Raw genomic sequence first — 22,281 nt, forward strand, 5'->3', positions numbered from 1 at the left:
GCGGCACCAGGTCCTCTAGCTTCAGGTAGAAGATTCGTTGAAGGCCCTGGGTCCTCTGGGAACGGAGCTCTGCCCTTAAACCCAGAATACGACTCAGGGGAGGCACAGCCTTGGATGAGGAGGAAGAAGGGCCACAGCCCAGGTGGTCTCTGAGACAACAAATCACTTTATTCTGCAGCTCCTCAACTCGCTTCGAGTCCTTCAGACCTGGGACTTGCTCTGTAGGTAGAAAGGAAGGCAGACAGAAAGAGACGTTAGGAGAATAATTCATTAAACGGCAAAAATTAAGTCAGTGGAAAAAGAGATACACACATACATAAATCTGAGCTCATTCAGCTGAAAGAGCATTAGCTACATCTTCTTTTCTATTGAATTCCACCTCATTAGCCTGTATGGCTCATGTTCTTAATGGGCCTTAACCTGTCTCATTCACTACAGATCAATACTCAGTCTAACCTAATAAGCCCTCTGCACACTGTGTACATACAAATACACTCACACAACATACACGTATAATACACACACATATATACAAGAACATATATATATATGTGTGTATTTTTAAACCTTGGAGCACATAGCCACATAAATAGTCCCTGCAATTTAAGAATTTAAGACTGACAGAAACAAAAGTGCTCAACAATTAGCTGATTATTTGGCCTTGTGAGCAGCCAAATAAAATTATAAATTTACACACACACACACACACACACACACACACACTGCTGCCCATAGCAACTCCAGTGGCACTCGTACCAGACCTAATGTGACACTAACTCATTCTGCTGAGAACAGGGTGTCCAGCCCCCTGCGTGCGCACACACACACACACACACACACACACACACACACACACACACACACACACACACACACACACACACACACACACACACACACACACACACACACACACACACACACACACACACACACACACACACACACACACACACACACACACACACACAAGCCAGTCTGTGCTGCAGGGAGGCTGTCACTAAGACCAGTCTCACTTTGAGGTATCCATTATCTGAAGCTTATTTATTGTTTGTTTATGTGACTCTTTTGTTTGTTGTGTTTGCTGCTGCAGTCACTCCAGCCCTCCTTTCACCGAGGCTTTCAGAGCTCTCACACACTTTCACTTCCCTCTCTTTCTTCCCCGCTCTCCCTATCCCTTCTTCCTCTATGTTTGCGAGCTCCTGGGGAGAGATCGATGCCTGCCTTTCTGCACAGGCCACTCTGAAGTGGTCGATCGCCTGGTGGCTCTGGTGGCTCTGTTATGGCTATGCGCTGTGTGCTTTGCCGAGGTGGCAGAGCGCCACTGACAACGCTGCAGATGCCATTCCAGAGCCGCTCTCAACAGTGGGCTGGTCGATCAGGCACAGAGTTAAGTGCTCCCCCAGAGAGTGAGGATGGGGTTTGAGGGCTTCGACAGAAAAAGAGGTGAAGAGGAGGTGGCGGGGGCAGGGTGAGGTAAGGAAGCCGTGAGCAGGGGGAGGAGGATTTTACCCATGGCACATTAATGTACAGATTCTGACTGACTTGAAGCCATAAAACATTACCTTGTGAACACTTAATTGCACGGTATCCTCTGTCACCTTAGGCAACATTGTTAATGCATTTTACTGACAGCTAAATTATTCTCTTTTTTGGTTTATCTTAGATGTGTGTTCACAGAGAGAGCTGAAATTCTCCTTCCGTCTTTCACACATGGACACTGATTAGAGGGCCAGGTGTGTGGCAGGTGCAGCAGGTGCTTCTGGGTATCGGGTTCTTGTTTCAGGCAGATATGTGTGAGAACACACATGCACATGTGTGTCTTTGAGCGTATGTGTGACGTTAGTGGATGTATCCACCTGATCACTGTCACATTGAATCACCCACAGACAAAGCACTAGACAAAAGGAAAGAAGGAAAAAAGTTGTGTGCGCGCATTTGTATCTGTATATTTACAGATAAGCTGCTTGATTGACAGTGCATGTGTGGAGTGGAGAAAGCTATTTTTTGTTCGCAGAAGTCGGATCCTTTAATTGTATTTGCTCCTGCTGGTAATTTTGTGATGGGAAATCTGTTATTACCTGTGAGCAGTACGAGGGCGGCCAGGCAGGCGAAAGCAGAGGCATCCAGGTTTAGGCTCTGAAGGTGGGTGGAGAAGTCCCGGATGGAGTCCAGCCACTCTCCAAACCCACGAAGGCACGGGAACCTGTGCAGCACCAAGCCGTTACAGAACACCAGTTTATCCTCTGAGAGCATTGACCTGAGAAACAGAGAGAGAGACCGAGTACAGTTAGATCTTCATTCCAATGAAACGCCGTATTTTCCCTCATGTATTGTAAATATAGCTTGAGATACTGGGGCAAGGAAACAATTACAATAAAAACAATGAGAAAACCTGGTAGTATGCGCACTCACTCAGAAACGGGACACACATCAAACACAGGCATGCAGCTGATTAAGGTTGTGTTTTCCAAATTATAGCATTTTAAAACATTCCTGTGTTTTCTTGTGGCAGGGTGGGGTGAAGGGTTAGGGCAGAGGGCTGAGGTGTGTGTGTGTGTGTGTGTGTGTGTGTGTGTGTGTGTGTGTGTGTGTGTGTGTGTGTGTGTGTGTGTGTGTGTGTGTGTGTGTGTGTGTGTGTGTGTATTTGCAGATAGGTAAACTGTTATGACTTTAATGTGCCCAGGCTGTGGTGTGCAGTGGAAACACAAAGCTTTAATGAGGAAATGAAAAGGCTTCTCAGATGTATTTAACCATCATTTACTCACGACACACAACATCCCTCTACTTTACCATCAAGCAGAGACGGAGAGAGAGAGAGCAAGCAGCCACGGACGGCTGTGACTGGTCTTTATTAGTGCATAAAAGGAGAACGTGGTGGAGAGCTGGTACAGTGTTTGGTTCAAGGCAAAGACAAAGGATCGAAATTAGCTAACAGACATGGAAGAAGCAGGGCAAGGGGAAAAAAAATGTGTGCTTCCAAACAGATCATCTTGAGAACAGAAAGAGAGCGAGAGCGGAGGGAAAGCCTCAAATTACACCCTGCACAAACACTGGTTTAGCAGTTATAAGGATAAGATGCAATGCCATTTGTGTCTAATTATCCTTACTAGAGTTTAAAAGAGGTTCTCCACCCACTCTAAGCCTAACACATGCACAAAGACGCAAACAAAAACAATTAGCGCTTGGTATAAGGACTAAAGCATTAAAATATGAATAAAAAAAAATTAGGAGTAGGGACAAGAAAATAAATGAGTGACACGTGTTGGGGACAGGAGGCATGGGGAGATGCTCGTCACCTGTTAGGGGGAAGAACACTGAACTTGTTTTTGACGTTCATGACTTCTTTTAAAGCATCTCCAATGTAAAATGTCCCCCTATTGATTAAAGATGTCTAAACCCTGCTAACCCCGACAGTCTCAAAGATTCTGTGACCAGATTTTGGTTTTTTTCATAATTATTCTTTCATATATTAGTCTTTTGCAGAATTTGTTTTACAAATTTACATCAAATTCAGCATAAATAGAGTGCATAATTTGAATTTGAATGTTTTTTGGGTGTGAACAGTCTTTGTGGACACAATGCGTTTCATGATGGATTGACAGGAAGATGCTGCAAAACTGAACAGTTTAAATTTGTGGCAAACAAATGGGTGGAAACTAGGACATAGAAAAATATGACATATATTAGGTCATATTCAGACTGTCAGTTTAAACCTGATTTATGTGCATACCTGATTGAAATCTGATCATAAGTCTGAACAGCCAAAAATCACAACACGTGATTTTTACAAATATGTTTTAAACACATTAATGTGGTTTCCATTAAGGTTTGACTGTTCTGATCAGATTTCAGGTGTTTACTTTACATTTATGACTTTTGATGCCATGAAGATTTCACGTGTACATCACACATGCGGGAAACATGCTAGTTTGGTGGTGGAGGGAGTCAGTCACAGCTGGTCTGTCTGGACCACACTCCTCGCTGGACAGTGATACTGGCAGCAACAGCTGCATGAAATAAAGAAAAGCAGGCATCCTCCTCTGCCTCTGACGCTGTCTTAATGTTTTTATAAAACCTGTGCCATGGCTCCACATTGCCATGTGGTGAATAAGCAAACCCATTTCATTACCCTCAATTTTGGTGTGTTTTCAACTTCTGGGTGCAATGTCATTACTATAGCAACCAGTGCGGATAAAAACATTTTTGGACCAAAAATGAAGATTTCCATCCGGACGCACAGATCAGATCTGATTACTTGAAATATATAATGCAGACAGTCAATGAGGAAAGATATGCAAAAAAATCCGTCTGACGGTCTTATTGTCATGATTAAGTAAATACCATCAGCCGGGCAGATGCACACACACACACACACACACACACACACACACACACACACACACACACACACACACACACACACACACACACACACACACACACACACACACACACACACACACACACACACACACACACACACACACACAGACTCTCGCACAGCTGGATGTCTGCCACACATTCCACTCACCCCTGACGACACTGTCACCACGGTAATCAACCAATAACCACAGAAACTGTTTGGTAACGGGTGCTTACAGCAATGCCGGCCCAGAAGAGCGAAGCAAATTTACTCTACGCACACTGAGCACACACACACACTCACGGGCATACAGACGCAGTCTTGTGTGGGGTTCGACAAGGCATGTAGGTTCAACACAGGGTCATTGCAGGGCCGCATCAACAATGCGATGGGAGTGCGGACTGCATCCTTTGCTCTCACGGAGCACAGAGAAAGTAAGACAGTGCTGCGTTTGTGTGTGTTTTCCTCGGTGCCGTGGGAGTTTGGCTGATGGGAATATGAGCAGTGTGCGTGAGCATGTGTGTGTTTGACCCCCCCCCCCCCCCCCCCCCCCCCCCCCCCCCCCCCCCCCCCCCCCCCCCCCCCCCCCCCCCCCCCCCCCCCCCCCCCCCCCCCCCCCCCCCCCCCCCCCCCCCCCCCCCCCCCCCCCCCCCCCCCCCCCCCCCCCCCCCCCCCCCCCCCCCCCCCCCCCCCCCCCCCCCCCCCCCCCCCCCCCCCCCCCCCCCCCCCCCCCCCCCTATGAGTCCACCCTTCAGCATGAGTCAGAGTCCCAGCCTGATCCCCTCCTGCTGGGACTGTGATGCCACCACCTATCCTCTACCCACCCTGCACCTGGACCTACACTGGGAGGAGGAGAGAAAGTTGGGATTCTACATCATCAGTGTGTGTGAGTAAGTGTGCTTCTGTGTCTGACTGAGTTGGTCCTCTGCCCTGGACAACAGTGCAGACAAAAGGATGAGCTTGTAGCCCGGCCCCCCCTCCTCCCCATAAATTTAACCAGCCACATGCCTTACAAGAGCAGCCCGGTAACCCAGGGTAATTCTGAGGCATAGATGGGCCTGGGCCGTCATAATGGCACCACAGGTATCCACATGTGAGACACACACACACACACACACACACACACACACACACACACACACACACACACACACACACACACACACACACACACACACACACACACACACACACACACACACACACACACACACACACACACACACACACACGTGCTCACATGCACATATACACACACACACTGCTGGATGCATGAAGTAAATGAAGTCAATGCTCTTTTTATTTCAGTCAGGAGAATTGAACATGTATTTCCTTCCATAACAGCCCTTTTTATTTTCTCAGCTGACTGGCTTTTAGATGGCATTGATCCTGTCAATTCACAGTTCACAATGTTAGCACAGTTTTAGCCTGCAGAACACACACAGAGCTCTTCTGTGCGTCAGATATCAGACGAGCGGAGCGGAACTCTGTGGGTGTAGCTGCTGTCATAGCTACAGACTCCATTCATAATTTGGTTCATATGGCGATTACTCAGCTCCACTCCTCCTACTCTGGAGATACACCCACACAGCAGCACACAGCTTTGCCAGCACAGTTACGCACTATATGTAACGGTAAAGGATATCAAATGACTCTTGTTCTTAACATGACGTGAGAAATGAAACAAAGTTGTTGATAAAGTGTGAAGAAGTCATTTGAAACGGTACAGGGTTGAACATATGAGTGCGGACCTACACGTTTATGTTGAATGAAGAGAGTCAAAAGTTATTTTCTGACATCTTCGAATGCTGCTGGTGGTGGTGGTACAACACACGCTCCATTTCTGCCTTCTTACCTGTGAGCCAGCCGCAGGACAAACAGTTCCAGGAAGGCAGAATCGATGAGCAGGTTCTGATCGTCACGCTGCAGCTCAGAGAAGCCGGGCAGACGGTCAGCCCAGCACCGCGTGGTCTCCATAGAGATGGTGAGTAGCCTGTAGAAGAGCTGGATGTGCTCTGCATCTGAGGACGAGGACGGAGGGTCCGCAGCACTGAACTGTGAGACACAAAGCGGAGAAATTATTGAAAGAACTCCTAAACTCGTCACATTTCTCAATGAGCGTGTGCATTTCATTAGGTGTTGGGGTTACCTGGCTGTAGTCAAGGTCACGAGGTGTGCAGTGGGAATAAGCCCTGAGCAGAGCAGAGAGCAGGCTGAGGGGTGGAGAAGGAGGAGACGCTTCTGTCTGCAAGGGGCTCTTTGGTTTGGAAGGCAGACGGCCTCGGCGCCCCTTCAAGCTATCAGTACGCACCACTGTGAAGCAGAGAAAGACAGAAGACAAAGAGGCAGCAGTGAAGAGGCTTTTCAGTTGAATGTGGTCACATTTACGGGCATGCAAAATGAACCTCTGTTATCCGACTGATTGGCTTGATATCAGTATTTTATAGCAGCGGAATAAATAGTGAAAGGAAGCTTTCTCCACAGGAGCTCTCCAACATTGTGACTATCCCAACACAGGAGGCTGCGAGCCAGCAGATGGCAGTGGAGCTGTTCTGAAGGCTGCAGCTCCACGTGTAAATGCAATAGAGAAACATGTGTGTTGTGTGGGTTTGTTTGCATTTATCTGTGTGGGCATGTGGATCGGGGATATTAAGGGAGGTGTGAGACAGGTGACAAACCTCTGGGAAACCCAGTCTGAGTGCCACACTGACTCTACACATCAGCAAAACATCTCTGTAATGCAGCAACAGACAGTTGTGATGACACATCTGGTATGCGAAGAAAGTGCGAAGCCTTGATGGTCACCTTTGTGTCTCTTTTAAAGCTTTAAAACCATCCTGAATTTAGAATTTTGAAAGACGGCAGGTACTAATTGTTACGATGTATATTTGTTCTTCCTTCACCGGAGAGACGACAAGTTAGTGGCTGTATGTGTGTGATGCTACTACAGGCCACGTCATTACCGGCCTATTAAAGCCTGATAGCAGACACCAGGATTATGTGTAACCAGTGTGTATCAGGTGTGTGATCTCCTACCTTCCTTCACCATGCCCACACTCAGACACTTCTGAAAGCGGCAGTACTGGCAGCGGTTGCGTCTCCTTTTGTCCACAGGACAGTTCTTACTGGCCAGACACACATACTTGGCGTTTTTCTGCACTGTGCGCTGGAGAAACAAGAAACAAGCATACCAGATAATCAGCCTCCAAACACAATCAACACCCAATATTTGATTTGTTTAATTCAATTTCTGTTTCCCCCCTCCCCCCTTCCCCATCAAAGAATGAAAGCAGAAGCTCGCAGGTCAGATTTTAATTACGCGCTGAAAGGCGGTGGTGACATCAGTATAATTAGATAAAATTAATTTTCCAACAAGCCTCGCCTGCAGGAGGGACAATTTTATTAGCGCCAGAGCTGACAATGGGGATCGAGCGCGTGGCGTGCCGAGGTGGGTCCCGCGAGATTGGGGACAGTGGCCGCAAGAGCTGCGTGATCAAATTGTTTGTGAAGCTCGCGGGTCAGCTCGTGGCACCTTCGGGGCCACGCGCATCGCGCCTCTCTCAATGGGCCCCGCGGGAGCTGTTTTCTCCTCGGCTGGCTCGCGCGATTATTACTGACCTTATTAAAATGAAATCAGGAAACGGGCCACGTGGGGGCTCACGAAAGACAATAATAACTGAGATAATAGTAAACGCCTATACGCTTCCGTGTGTGCGCGCACCTATGTTCCAATCCCTCCCGCTTGGGACTGGATAAAGTTGTGTTTAAAGACAACATGAAGGTTTCGGGGCGGGGGGTATTTCCATAGTTATACATTGGCTGTTACTTAATTTGTGAGAACGCAGGGCAGTCCTATTTAAAGTACCCAGTAAATCATTCTTAATAAAACCAAACCAACATTATCAGATCTTGTGGGACAAACCCAGTGAGGCCTTCAGGGCCATACTGCCAATTTTTACCGGCGTCTTTGACAGAAGGATGACTCTCATGGACAAGCCTTCGCCTTGGGTGCACATCTGTTACAACTAAACAATTACATAGACTAAAATACATCCACATTAGCCTCTAATTACTGTCATTTGCTGAGTGTTTACATATGCTGGCAAGCCGTGACTCCATTGGTCCAATCACTCAGCACCAGAACAAACTCTAAATTAAACAAACGGAACACACGGAAACTGCCACGGCTTCCCCTTTTCTTTAACGCCTCTAAAACACATCAAAACAAATAAATCCAATTAGGAACCCCTCGCGCCACACATGCCCGTGCCCCCGGGAGACCAATAACACACCAATTATTCCATATGCTCCGGCGCGAGTGCGGAACTGACGCGTAATGGGCGCCAGTGCCGGATGAGAGTCGTTGCCATGGCACCGCAGATCGCTGTGAATGTCTCCCTCTCATCCCTTCAATGGTCAGTGAACCGTGCGCGCCAGGATAAGATAGTCTTGGTCATTAATGTGGTTGAGGGAAAATAGTGTCCGTTTAGTGGGACTCCGAACTAAACATACGCAAAGCTGCGTGAGAAGCTGGATGACGCACAAAGACTCAACATGCCTGCTTTTATTTACATCTTTAAAGTCAAAGTTTAAAGACATTTACACCATTGTTGTTTTTTTTACATGTTGTCCAACAGTAAATTAACCTGCTTGACTTATGAGTTTTTTTCTGACACTTTCAGGATTTAAAATTTTTTTGATTCCTTTTCCTTTAAACTTTAAAGAGCTTGTGTTTTCCTCCAGTGTGATGGGGGTTAAGAGTTACAGGAGAACGTGGTGTAGGCTGAGTTAACTCTGGTGGCAGTTTGAGGGGGACATTCTTCTTTTTAGCGACCCCAGGGCTTAATTTATGAGATAGCTGGTTCCAAGGAAAGCCTGACTTTGCAATGATCAATTAAGGTTTTGATAAATTAAGCTCTCATGATGAATGAGTGCTAGTCTGTCTCCTGCTGTCTACTGTCTTTATCCACTGCTGTGTGTGTGTGTGTGTGTGTGTGTGTGTGTGTGTGTGTGTGTGTGTGTGTGTGTGTGTGTGTGTGTGTGTGTGTGTGTGTGTGTGTGTGTGTGTGTGTGTGTGTGTGTGTGTGTGTGTGTGTTTAAGTTCGAGCTCTTGTAACTTTGCTTTCCAATAAGCAGTGTAGAGCGACTAGTGTCTCAGCAGAGACATTAATTATCTGAGCTAATATTGTGTGACTAACTAGTGTCTTATATTAGTGTGCTGCCTCAATGTATGTGCAGGTGAAAACACAAACATAAATACTGATCAAATCATCTCTTTATGATTATCAAGTATTTAGATCTTTCTTGTGCTCTTTACATGGACTACTTATGGCCAGCCTTTAAGTGAGCGTGAGTGTAAAGTATACTTTGCTCTAATTTAATCAATCTCTACTGACCTGTAATTTATCCTCTTGCTTAGGACAAATTTGTACTAAAATGACAAATTTTAAATGTACTTTGCATCAGAAAACTGATGACGTTAATGATGACTGATGACTTTGACGTTAAACTGAGAGTCAGAGTAGAAGAATGATGTGCATATGACAAACATGCTGTGCAGGCAATGGAAAATGAAAACTGTGCACTGAGCTGACTGTATATTTTGGCTGATAAAAGCAGAGCTGGAATAGCTTAGTGGTTAGTGCACAGGGTGCATAAAAACGGGTGACTTTAATGTTCTTTTTGTTTTTAACATAATGTATTACACTAACAGCGAAGATGGTTTTTAAGTTTGAAAATTCTAATTCTGAATGAGTTCACAAAATTAATGGAAACCAAATAATGGAACAAATTGTTCAGCAAAATAATAAACATAGGAAAAGCTACTTGTTTTTAAGAGTCCAAATTAATTCACAGAGAGAAATGTGCTTCAAATTGCACTAATGAAATAACAATACTTTACAGCAAGCCTGTACTATGGTTTAATGTGTAATAACTATTCATGGTTGTTTAAATATAATCAGGAAAATATTTTTAGGGGACAATAAAACCATCAGGTTAATGGAGGAAATGTAGCTGAGAATATAAGAAAAAGAGGAGGTGTATGAAAGACAGGTTTTAGTTTCTGTTGCACCCTCGATACAAGGGGAAGCAGACTGAAAGAAATCTGTACATGTTGTATGTTTTTCTTAATGTGTGGTTGTGTGCACATGTTGTGTGTGCATGGTTGTTTGCATCTGCATGTGTGAGCAAAGGAAACATAGCAAGGTGTGTGGCGGCAGAACGCTGCAGCAAGCAGGCAAGCAGACAGCCCGCAGCCTGCTGCCACCAGACGCTGCTTTCATTAATTACTAAATAAAAACAAATTGTGAAACTAATTGAAAAGAAGGATAATTCATTTCCACCTACCAGAGGCGTTATTCAATTACCTCTGCGTTTGCACCCTCCTACTTGCTGTCTCTTAATTTTCTCTGTCTTGTCTCATGCAACCACTAGAATGCTTAACAAGTCTGCCGGAAAATGTTTTAATTCAAAAACTGTGCAAAGAAATTACTTGACTGTCACTGAGTGTGAGTTTACTATAATTTCAAGTGCTTTGCCAATTAGCCTTAAACATATATGGCGTTATATAATATCTTGCACTTGTCACAAAACTTTGTTTGAATAGTCTATTGTATTTTGATGACTTGAAGAAGGAAAATGAAAAATCTGTGTGACTAAAAATGGACTCTTGGTGATATTAAACGATGTACGTGTGTGAGCACGTGCGCGGTAATGTCGGATGTCAGACAACAAGTTGAGTGTTGTTAGATTGAATAATTCGAGGTGCCAAATTTCAAATTGACTCATATCATCCCCAGTACTGTGTCAGTCTATTGTGGTGAACTTTGTGGCCACTGATTCATTACAAATGTGGAGAGGAAACTTTGATTTCAAGGAGGATTCCTTTTCCACTGCTCTCTCACTGCACTTTATTTCTGAGTGGCTGAGTGTCAATCCTAGTTGTCTGAGAGAGAATATGTGTTTTTATCGTTCAATGTTCACGTAACACACACACACACACACACACACACACACACACACACACACACACACACACACACACACACACACACACACACACACACACACACACACACACACACACACACTCACGCACGCACACTTTGCCCACTTGGTTGCTGGGAGAGACGACCCCTGTGGGTGTGTTGTGCTTTCGCAATGACTCTAAAGACGATTTAGAGAGTGCAGAGAAGGGTGGAGAGTGGGAGCGAGGCAAATGGAAGAAAATTGCTGCAAATGAAACACGTCAGTCAGTTTGCAGCCAGTTCAGAGATACTGGATGATATTTTAAGGTGGTATGTCCGTTATGAATTTGAGTGTGTGCATTTGGTTGCACAAAGGCACACAGGTCAGAAACAAGAGTGGATTTAAATGACATTTGGGAATTCAATAAAAGAAGAAGAATAAGTGGACGTTGTCCTGGGAACCACAAGATCCACTGATATTTAAAATGTAGAAAAGTTGAGTCACTCCACAAAAGGACAGACACGTCATTGAGGTTCAAAGCTTTGGTGAAGGTTCCACGCTAACCAGAAAGCTTAAAATGGCAGCAGTGTCGTTTTTGGAATAACTGTCATTTGACTTGTAACTTACTGACTCTAGAGGGTTTTTACCTTGAAGAAGCCTTTGCAGCCCTCACAAGTGCGAACGCCGTAGTGCTGGCAGGCCGCGTTGTCCCCACACACTGCACAGGTTCCCTCTCCCTGGGGGCCTCGAGGGGGAGGCGAGGGCAGGCTGTCTCCTAGTAGAGGGCCACAAGGCCCAAGAGCAAGGGAGCGGAAGGCGAGGCTGCTACCCCCAGCCCCACGGTGCAGCTGGTACATGGGCTGCTCCAGGGGTGGGCCGTGAGGATGGGAGACCGAGGAGGAGGAGGAGGAAGAAGAAGAAGAGGTGCGAACCAGTCCTCCTCCCAGACTTTCGTAGCCACCGACGCTGCCGCCACTGTGGGGTGGCGAGTGCTGGTAGAAGTGTGGAAAGCGAGGGGACTTGAGGGGGCCCGTCTCCAGGCTGGAGCCCAGAGAGTGAGGGTGCGACGGAGGGGCCAGGTGCTCCTCCCACAGGAAGGAGGTGCCAGGCTGGGGTGGCAGAGACGGGGTGGTGGGAGTGGAGGGGGGAGACTGTTTAAAGTACATGGTGGAGGAGGACATGGCCTCCAGTGGCGGGGCAGTTGGGTAGCTCTCCTCCTCCTTTTTGATTGTGTGCCTGTGTGTGGGCATCTGGTAGAGGCAGGAGGATTTGGGCTCATAGCTCCCCTCCACAAAGACATTGAAGCTGGGGAGGGAAGTGGTGGCGGCGGCAGAGATGTCACCCCCACCCAGGTCCAGCTTAGTGTAGTCAGGGGTCATGAGGTCAGAGCCGTAGCTGTCACCCTGGTAACTGAAGGACTGGCCAGAGTAGGCTGAACCTGGAGGGGCGGGCCCGTACTGAGCCTGCACACAGGGCATGTCTGCCGGGAAAACAGAGCACACACAGGTCAGAGTAGCACGGCACATCAGACCACATGTATTCCAAAAGCATTTCATTCAAAAAACATTTTTATGGTGTTAGTAGAGTACAGCTGCAGCAACACTCATCAGTCAGAGAAGAAAATATAATGACATATTAGTTCAAAACTAATTTGAACAGAGGAGCAGGACTTTGAGAGGGAGGTTGCAGACAGAAGCAAGGTACAGCAAAGGCCCTCCAGTAAAGCTACAGGATAAAGGGCTCTATTAGAGGCACATGCACGTAAAGGCAGTACTAAACAGCGGCAACAGCTTTTGCACAGCTCTATTGGAACAGGCAGTTTTTCAGCTCGAGAGGTGTCACAGATTGCACAATTTTATTAATGTTTTCTAATGCACCTTTTCAATAAATACGCTGTGAAAAGCTTTCAACAAAACTTTCCATATATTACCATTTACTTAGTTTCCTGCAGTAACACTTTGTGCACTTGTACCAAACAGCAGAAATATTTGGAGCACACGCACACACACACACACACACACACACACACACACACACACACACACACACACACACACACACACACACACACACACACACACACACACACAACCTCAAACATTGCTGATTCTCCCACAGTTAGTGTCGGTTAGAGAAGCTGCAGCTGATCGATGCACGATTCTGAAGCCGAGCGGTCAAACCAAGATCCAGTCCAAGTATTCGTGTGTGTGTGTGTGCATGCGAGTGCGAGTGTGTGTGGGTGGACTTTGATTAGTCAGATGGCAAAGCAGATGAGATAACATTAAATAATAATGGAGCCCCATGGTGGTGCTGGATGATTGCTGCACACCCCCCTTCACAAACACACACACACACACACACACACACACACACACACACACACACACACACACACACACACACACACACACACACACACACACACACACACACACACACACACACACACACACACACACACACACACACACACACACACACACACACACACACAGATAAATGCAGACAGACACAGATATTTCCTCTAACTGCTGCAGACGCCAGTCGGCATGTCTTGAGTTTCCCTCTTGATTTAATTCTGTAAAGTTACAGCAACATCATCTGTGTGTGTTTGTGGTCTTGTCTTATCAAACCTTTTGCGTAATCCCTAACACCTGCGTTTGCGTGCGTGCCTCTGCGCGTGCACGTGTATGTGCGCATGTTGAGTGTGTGCGGGCTACAATAAGTCATGAGTGTCAGCGCAGCCAGGGTTTTTTGGTGTTTACTCGTCGCTCCTGAGCGAGGAACTGTCAACAGTGTGCTGCTCCCACTGACGCCCAGCATGCGCGCGCTCTGCAGTAATCGCCCCCGCTCCCCGCGCGTCATGTTTGTCTAGTCAAATACGGGACGTATCGTTCCTGCTGTTGTTAAAGCACTCACAAATACCTCCATCCAAGCGGACTCACTCAGGCTCGTTTAGGGAATTAAAGGCTGTTACCTTAATTCGCGGCTCTAATCAATTTACAGCAAAATAAACGTTTTGTAACTTCGTAAAATCTGCCGTTTCTTCTTATTAATACCAACTTCGACAAAATGGGGTTATAATAAGAGATTTAGAAAACACCCTGGGACTTTTAGTTTGCGGTCATATAAGCCTAATAAACTACACAAATGTCACCCATAGGCAGACAGAGTGACACATTTATTTAGCCGCTCAAGCACAATTCAATTATACCTGAGGGGCAACATGCGTTTTAGCTGTGGGGGGTCGAAAAACAAAAGGATGACTCCAAGCGTTAATTAGGTAAAAGAAATAACAAAACAATACGGAATACAGTCATTCAGCTTATAACTTTATTTACTACGACTATGTATTTATTTATTTCTGCAGGCCTGACTTGTTAGAACCAAAAGCCAAAAGGTCAAAAGAGATCAGATCTCTCAAATTAGACGGTATAAAATAATAATAATCCCACAGTTAATTTGAAAAGAATCAAAACAAATTTTCTTTGGTATACTGAAATACAAATATTTTTTTTCCTATATTCACCAATGAGCACATTATAACCAACACATAAAAAACAAACGTTTCAATAGGAATATTAAGATGCGTATTTTATTTTTAGATATGAGTCAAGCTGTAGGCCTACGTATGCTTGACGTCATCAAGTTTTTTTTCTTCTACAAGTGACCAGCTCTTCAACCCACGTGGAAAAACACACATGCTGCATTATGGGTGTCATGGGCCTTTCTGGGCTGTATACCTGAAGACTTTTTCAACTGATTAGACATCAGAGGAGGAAGAGAGAGAGACATGAAATAAAAAAATAAACTGTGAGAAGAGGAGGGTACAGTGGTGAACTATGTGGCTTTCTGTGTTAGTAGGTCAAGCCTCAAATCATAGTCATCACTGTGTATATTTGTGTTCAAGAGTTATGGCACCTGCCATTTTACCAGAAACTGCATGGACACAAAATACAAGAGGTTTATGAGCTGAATACTGATGAAAGAATGAGGGACAAAGAGGCAAAAAAATGCTATAAAACGTGAAGTTTGTCTGTGTGTGTCAGGTGAGTAAAGAAGCTTTGTATGTGCTATTTTTTCCACACACACACACACACACACACACACACACACACACACACACACACACACACACACACACACACACACACACACACACACACACACACACACACACACACACACACACACACACACAAGATGTCAACATGGACCTGTGTATGCTCTTTCTGCTAATAACATACACCCTTATCTTGAAAAGAACCTGTAAAACTACTTGTGTCTACAAATGTGTTACCCTCTTTGGTAATTTACCAGGCAAGCCTTCACTCATACACAGATACATGTTCACAAACTTGCATCCTCTCTCACACACTCACCAACACATGTAAAGCTGTATGACTAGAGCGTCTTTACTTTTACGTCACCAAAGCCAATCTGTGGGAAACCCTCTACACTCCCAACACCACCATCAGATTGCTTTTATTACACTTGCATGCACGGGTGTGTGTTTGTGTGCGCGAGTGTTTGTGTGTGCAAGCAAGAGGACAGACAACCCAAGCAGAGTCAGACATAGGTGGTGCAGCATAGTGAGGCAAAGGGAAACAGTCTCTAACCTCGAGGTGTGCATTTCAACTGGACAAACTGCAGCTGTTCCAATAACTGAGTGCGCTTGTTCATTGTCAGAATGCCATAGATCTAACAAATGAAAACATGAAGTTGCAGACATAAGTACAAAAACACTGTTTTTTGGGCATTGAATTATAATTATGAAACAAATTGTTTAAATTAAGTGGCGTCTCATACAATGAGTAAAATTATTTTTCCATATGCACTAAGCACAGAGACACAATTACACCTAACAATAATCTATATCTAAGCCTGCTGTTTGAGAGGTATATCATCTGTTTCATTTTCCAAAAAGAGTTTAAACTATATTAAGACCACTATATGAATACATTGATATGTTACACATCAATTATTTAGAAAGAAAATACATTTGAAAAAATTACTGAAAGTACAAAAAAAGAAAATAGAAACCATAATTTGGCTTGTTTTAGTCATAAAGACTTTTGAAGATCTTGTTGAGTCATTAAGAGAATCGATGCTTGTGCTATATGATTAGCCCCTAGCTTCTGGATTTAGGTGTGCCTGGTCTCACAAGTCTCTTATCTTAATGATTGAAATGTCTACTCAGTCTGCACTTGCCACCCGAAACACCAACACACACATACACAAGGGCTCACGAGCTGCAACTCACGCGCACAAAGGAAGGATCGCCAGCATAATACTTGATCATATTTCTGTACCTCAATAAGGGAGAGGAAATGAGTTAAATTACTGCCTATGGCTTAAATTATGATTTAACTCTTAAATGTACTTTTCGGGGCTGTTTTGCATTTTCCTTCAATAAAACATCTCCAAACAACATTCACCAAACACGCCACTAAAAAAAAAAGACTTGTCACAGCAATTGTACTTTATACAAATGCATCAGCTGAGAAAAGAAAGAAAGAAAGAAAGAAAGAAAGAAAGAAAGAAAGAAAGAAAGAAAGAAAGAAAGAAAGAAAGAAAGAAAGAAAGAAAGAAAGAAAGAAAAATGAAAGAATAACACAATGAAACTGAAGAGAAACTGAGTGGTCGTGTCTGTACCTGGTGAAAGAGCTTCGCGCTGAATGATGCTGCGTGTCCGGGATTTAGGGGTGGCGTGGCTGCGGCCGGGACAGGGCTCCTGGAGCGGGGAGGACTCGGCGGGCGTCGCAGAGGAAGTGTCCGATCGCCGGGGCTCCGAGCTCAGCCGGGCGCGCTCTTCCGAACCTGTGCCTAGGGAAGAGATTTTCTGGTTTAAAGCCAAGGATGTGGCGGCAGGGTAAATAAAAAAAGTGGGTGCTATCACCCCTACGCAGGATCAAATATGAATATAGGCTACTTGAAGGTAAGCGATGTTTTCATTATTGTTTAAACAAGCAATATTTTATATTGCTTTCCAAAACTTAAAATTGTAGCTGAGGCTGGGCAACATTCCTAACACTCACCAAAACTTGGCCAAGAGAACTGTTTGCATAATTTAAAGATAAGAAACAACGAGTTTATTTTATCCTAAAATAGATCATTATTTAAAAAACAACAACTAATATGACAGATAAAGTCAGGAAATCATTTGAAAAGGAGCAGAAAGAGATGAAAGGGGATGTAAACACTGTACGCGCGTCAGAACGAGATGCCAGTCGCCGAGACGGTATAAAAATAATACACTTATCCATGCAAATCCATTGAAAACCAAATGTTTACACATTTACATCAACATTGGAATTAAATATTTCACTGAATCCATGCTATATAGAGAAAATTAACAACCACAGCTGAGGACTTTTGGCACATTTCAAAACTTACACTTACGTGGGCGATCGGTTTCATTCTAATACTGAAGTGTGTTGCAGTATTATTATAATCTAAATTTTACGCTTCAAAAGACAAATTCGACCAGGCAAAAAAACAACAACAACTGTAAACAACTCCTAAAAATACAGACTTACAAAAGTGACAATTTTGATCAAAGCAGTATGTGCCAGTTCCTGCAGGCCATCGCTTTTCTTGCCTCTAATCACCACCCTGCCTGCTCAAGGTTCATCCAAGAGGGAGAGACGAATCGAGAAATTTTGGAGAGTCGGACCTGAAACCAAACCAGCGGGCTCCTGTGCGCCGTGCGCCTCCAACTCTCACTGCAGAAGGGCGAACTGTGGCCGGCAGATTTCAAGGCCCAGAGCGCCCCCTCTCTGTCACACACTCTGTTATATACACGCGCTCCCTCTCTCTCTTTGCCACACACAGACCCTCTGTGATACGGTCAGGCTGAGACCACTCAGTCTCCCAGTGTTCATCTCAATACAAGCCACAACCCTCATAATCAACTCTCAGGGCTTCAGGCACCTGCAGTCTGTCGTGTCTCTTACTTTTATGTCAACAGATCAAACTCGTCCACAACAACAACAACAGCAACAACAACAACAACAACCACAACCACTTTTCACTAAACAACGGAAAGGCCAATTCTATAAGAAGAAACACAGACCTTTATGAACTTTGGTGGTCCTTTGGTTATACAAATGTAATGCCTGGCACAGTTTTCAAATGTATTGAAATAAACTTAAAAAGACAAACAGAGTAGCCTAAACAAACAAGGCAAAAACATTGATTTGATTAGGGATGGTTTAGAACAGTTAAGCCATTATTCAATTCGTTGCGGAGCCATTTAAGCACAGAAAAAGCCTTATGCCTAAAAGAAATGAGCTGATTACAGCAGAAATAAGACATTATTTTATAAGCAAAAATAACCACATTCTTAAACTTGCGAAGCTGAAAGCGTAATTGTATGTAAATGCATGCGCTCTTATCGCAACCTGAGTTGGGTGTCTTCACTTAAAAAAAGAATATGTTCTGCAAAGTGAGACATTCAGTCTGTATTTTTTTTTTTTTCTAAATGAACAAACGGGTCCCCCCTCTCGCTCTCTTCTCAGGCCGAGCCGGCCGGTGGGGCTCTGGCCTCGCGCGCACCGGTAACCAAGAGAACGACATAAGAGCTACAAAGCACGCGCCCCGGAGCGCCGGTAGCCCCCGGTAGCCCCTCGCACCAATAACCCCGGACAGCGCGAGGCTTCCAGCAAACAGAGACAGAGAAAAGACAGGACATAAAGGAAAGACCGGAGAAATATGTGAGTACTGTAAATCAGCCCTGAGAGGGGAGACTGTCAAGAAGCGCCTGCGTGCGTGACGGCGTGCGTGCTGAGTGTGTGAGAGGGGAAAAAAAAAAGAAAAGGTAAAATCAGCAAGTTACTCAAGTGCCTCAACTCCGCACTGTTTGCTCCTCGTCATAAACTGTGCTTTCACAATGAGCTGCAGATATTTGATGTGGCTTTATGGTGGAAGTTTTCTTCTGGGATCAATGGGGAGAGAGGTCGTATTCTCACAGAGTCAGCAGACAACATGTTGTGACTGAGAACTCGTAGCCTATATTAACCCAATTATAGTCGTAATATATAAATTAAGACTGTCTGGACAAGGTTATGACCGTTTTGTGAAGCTTTAATCCTGAGAGACACACACCGTAGTGCTGTTTATGTTTAATTGATTGAATAGTGTACTCCAGTACTATCAATAGCATAAACACAAACACACCCACGACCCCACAAACACACACTCAAACGGCACACATGTTAAACTTATAAATCACTCATTGAGAGCACAACCTGTCCAGAAAAATCCTACCAAAGGCCCAAGAAAGACACACAAAAAAAAAAAAAACACGGCAAGAAATCAAAGAGCATTAACTCTCCTCTCTCAGCTCCTGCCTGAATGTAGGTTAGACTACTCTCCACTCAGACCATTTGTGCGTCTGACTCCACTATTCATTGTGTGAGTGAGAGGCATCTCATTTCCATGACAACCGGAAAGGATATGATACCTTCCCAGCGCAAATTAAATTCGAATTCAGCTTCATTTGGACAAACCACACACACACACACACACACACACACACACACACACACACACACACACACACACACACACACACACACACACACACACACACACACACACACACACACACACACACACGGACAGACAATATGAGCAGCTGTATGCGTAGGAAGCAGACTTATCAACAGGTTAGGCGCACAAAGTTGAACAAACGGACACAGAGGATATTAGAGTAGCTTATACACTCAACATGACTATATGGTTTCAGTAAAAACACGAATACGCAGCTGAGGGTTATTAATATGTTTGGCTCCACGTCTGACAATCTAACAAGTGGGCTATAATGTCAGTGGTTCATTCATTCAGTTTACTCACTGGTTTGCTGTATCGGTTCCGTCTTTACATGCGATAATAACCTCGCATGAAGTATCCTATTTCCATCCAGAATAATCACCAAGAATTGAAATAATGAAGAGAAAAGGATCAAAAAGATCAGAATGCATCGGAGGCAAAATAATAAAAAAAAAAAAAAAAAAAAGTTTCGCGGTCTTCTTCTAAAGTAGGCTACAAAAAGTAGAAAAAATTACATTAAAAAAAAAAAATCAAACTCCCGAGAATAAGGAGTGTGTCTGCGTCCGTTCCCGAGAGCTGAGTGTGTCAGAGCTGATGTGCGCTTTGCAAAGTGTAGGGTTGTAACGCGGGTTTGTTTATGTGTGCTGTCTGAGGGGAGAAAGTCAAATAGTGCATTTATGTGGGCTCTGCCTCCACATAGAGCGCTACGGTATGCGCTACGTCAATGTGACGCCATGGGAGAGGTGACGTCACTCAAAGTAGAGCTCCCTCTCGCTCCCTCCCTCCCTCCCTCTCTCTCTCTCTCGCTCAGTACAGTACTAGACACATAAACTCCGCTCGCTGTGCCACAGAGAGAGAGACAGAGAGGTGGAGAGAGGATCACAGGGAGACGGTTGGTTTGATGGTTGCAGGGGAGGACGCTGAGGGAGACCCGGCAGGACAGCCGCCTGCGCCTTGCAGTTTGGCCACACTACGTGTATTTACAAGACTCTTCAAGACGGATTAGATTATTTTATCATGGCAGTTGATAAACATAAAACCTTAGAAGTTTAGATACTAAACATACTAAATTTCAAGACTCACCTTCACTTTCAGCAAACACCTTCTAGATAAATAAAGTTTGGTCTACACTGCCAAACCAAATGTTGAGTCTTTTTTTTTTATATGGGGATGTAAGCACACAATTTATCCATGCTGAAAAATAGTTTAACTCAATATTTATCCTTCTAATAGTTCTACTCACTTTGTAGAGAATTAGTCTGTTTTACACCATTACATCGATCTGACAGCTATACAGCTGTACAGTACCAAATTAATACACAAAACACGATAGATTTACTAAATTACATTCTCCAGCAGTATGTAAAGTAGTTAAACTTTTCTGCAATTCAATTGGCATTCCCTTGCATCAATATTTATAATAATCCCATATCCATTTTTGCATTATTAGAATGTCTCCTTTGTTGCGCATACCTGATGTACATTTACTTAAAAAAAAAAAAAAATTTAAAATTCAGGACTTTGTTAGATAATGGAGCATTTTTTGTGTGTTTCCTGAGCAACAGAAGGGATATTCTCGTAATAATGCTAACAATCATAAATTCTGCATAATGTAATGGATATGTCTTGGACAGATTTTTGCCTCAAAATCAACTTGTACTTCCTAGGACAAATGAGCCTGCATGAAGATCCTGAGAACAGACTTTGCAAGTTAAGGCCATAATAAATCTCTGTCATGTTATCTTGTCACGACAGTCTATATAAATCAACTTCTTTTAGGGGAATTTTATGATAAGTCTTTAAAGCAACCTTTTAAAAATCACTACCATAATTAGTTATGAAGTTGATTATCAGGTCCTAAAATTCTTGAAACAAGAATTGCAGTGGGAGCAAATGGGATTATCTTTTTTTTTAATCTAAGAAAATTTTGAAGGCTATAATTTTCATAATTACTGTAAAATTCTGGCATAAACTAGATAAAGCCCTAAAACTTTAAGTTACTTTGAATCAGTTATTATTCTTTTAACTGTAGATAAATGTGGTCATAACAAGTCAATGGTGAAAAATCAGTAAATGGCTTGAGTATTTGTATTTGATGCTAATTTATAATTTGACTCCACTACATTTGTGAGAGAAATATTTTACTTTTTACAAGTTTATGTGACAGTTTTAGTTACTTTTAAAGATAACAATTAGATAACAAGACCTGGCCGTGATCGGACCACAAGTGGCCAGCAAAAGTACGGGTGAAAACATACTCAGGAAGCATTGAGATCTGATCTGTTCAGGCCACATTCGGAGGTGGCGTGAACAGATCAGAGCTCAATACTTCCGGATTGATTCTGCCAAATGGAAACAAAGATTGAAGAAAAACGAAAAATTGTGAATCCGAA

At 44.1% G+C, this 22,281-nt stretch overlaps 1 protein-coding gene across 4 annotated transcripts in view; it reads right to left on the minus strand.

Moving 5' to 3' along the window:
• The window catches only part of nr4a3 (nuclear receptor subfamily 4, group A, member 3), a 21,989-nt gene extending 1,641 nt beyond the window's left edge, over positions 1 to 20,348 (minus strand). The window contains exons 1-8 of one of the 4 annotated variants that reach the window (XM_069696060.1): positions 20,192 to 20,348; positions 16,991 to 17,161; positions 11,983 to 12,815; positions 7,403 to 7,532; positions 6,516 to 6,679; positions 6,222 to 6,421; positions 2,082 to 2,260; positions 1 to 219 (exon numbers count right to left, since the gene is read on the minus strand). The exon at positions 1 to 219 is cut by the window's left edge and continues 1,641 nt beyond it. In XM_069696060.1, the coding sequence (XP_069552161.1) occupies positions 1 to 219; positions 2,082 to 2,260; positions 6,222 to 6,421; positions 6,516 to 6,679; positions 7,403 to 7,532; positions 11,983 to 12,813 (1,723 nt within the window). In that variant the 5' untranslated portion in view covers positions 12,814 to 12,815; positions 16,991 to 17,161; positions 20,192 to 20,348. Of the gene's footprint in view, positions 220 to 2,081; positions 2,261 to 6,221; positions 6,422 to 6,515; positions 6,680 to 7,402; positions 7,533 to 11,982; positions 12,816 to 15,954; positions 16,037 to 16,598; positions 16,621 to 16,990; positions 17,162 to 20,191 lie in introns of those variants that run through there. The other 3 variants (XM_069696061.1, XM_069696058.1, XM_069696059.1) reach the window with 3 other exon arrangements.
• Between the last annotated feature and the right edge of the window lie 1,933 nt (positions 20,349 to 22,281).

The sequence above is a fragment of the Brachyistius frenatus genome, unplaced genomic scaffold (genome assembly GCF_029030835.1).
Source record: "Brachyistius frenatus isolate BFR_SWC_R1_liver_20210118 unplaced genomic scaffold, ASM2903083v1 Contig_20, whole genome shotgun sequence".
Classification (NCBI taxonomy): Eukaryota; Metazoa; Chordata; class Actinopteri; family Embiotocidae; genus Brachyistius; species Brachyistius frenatus.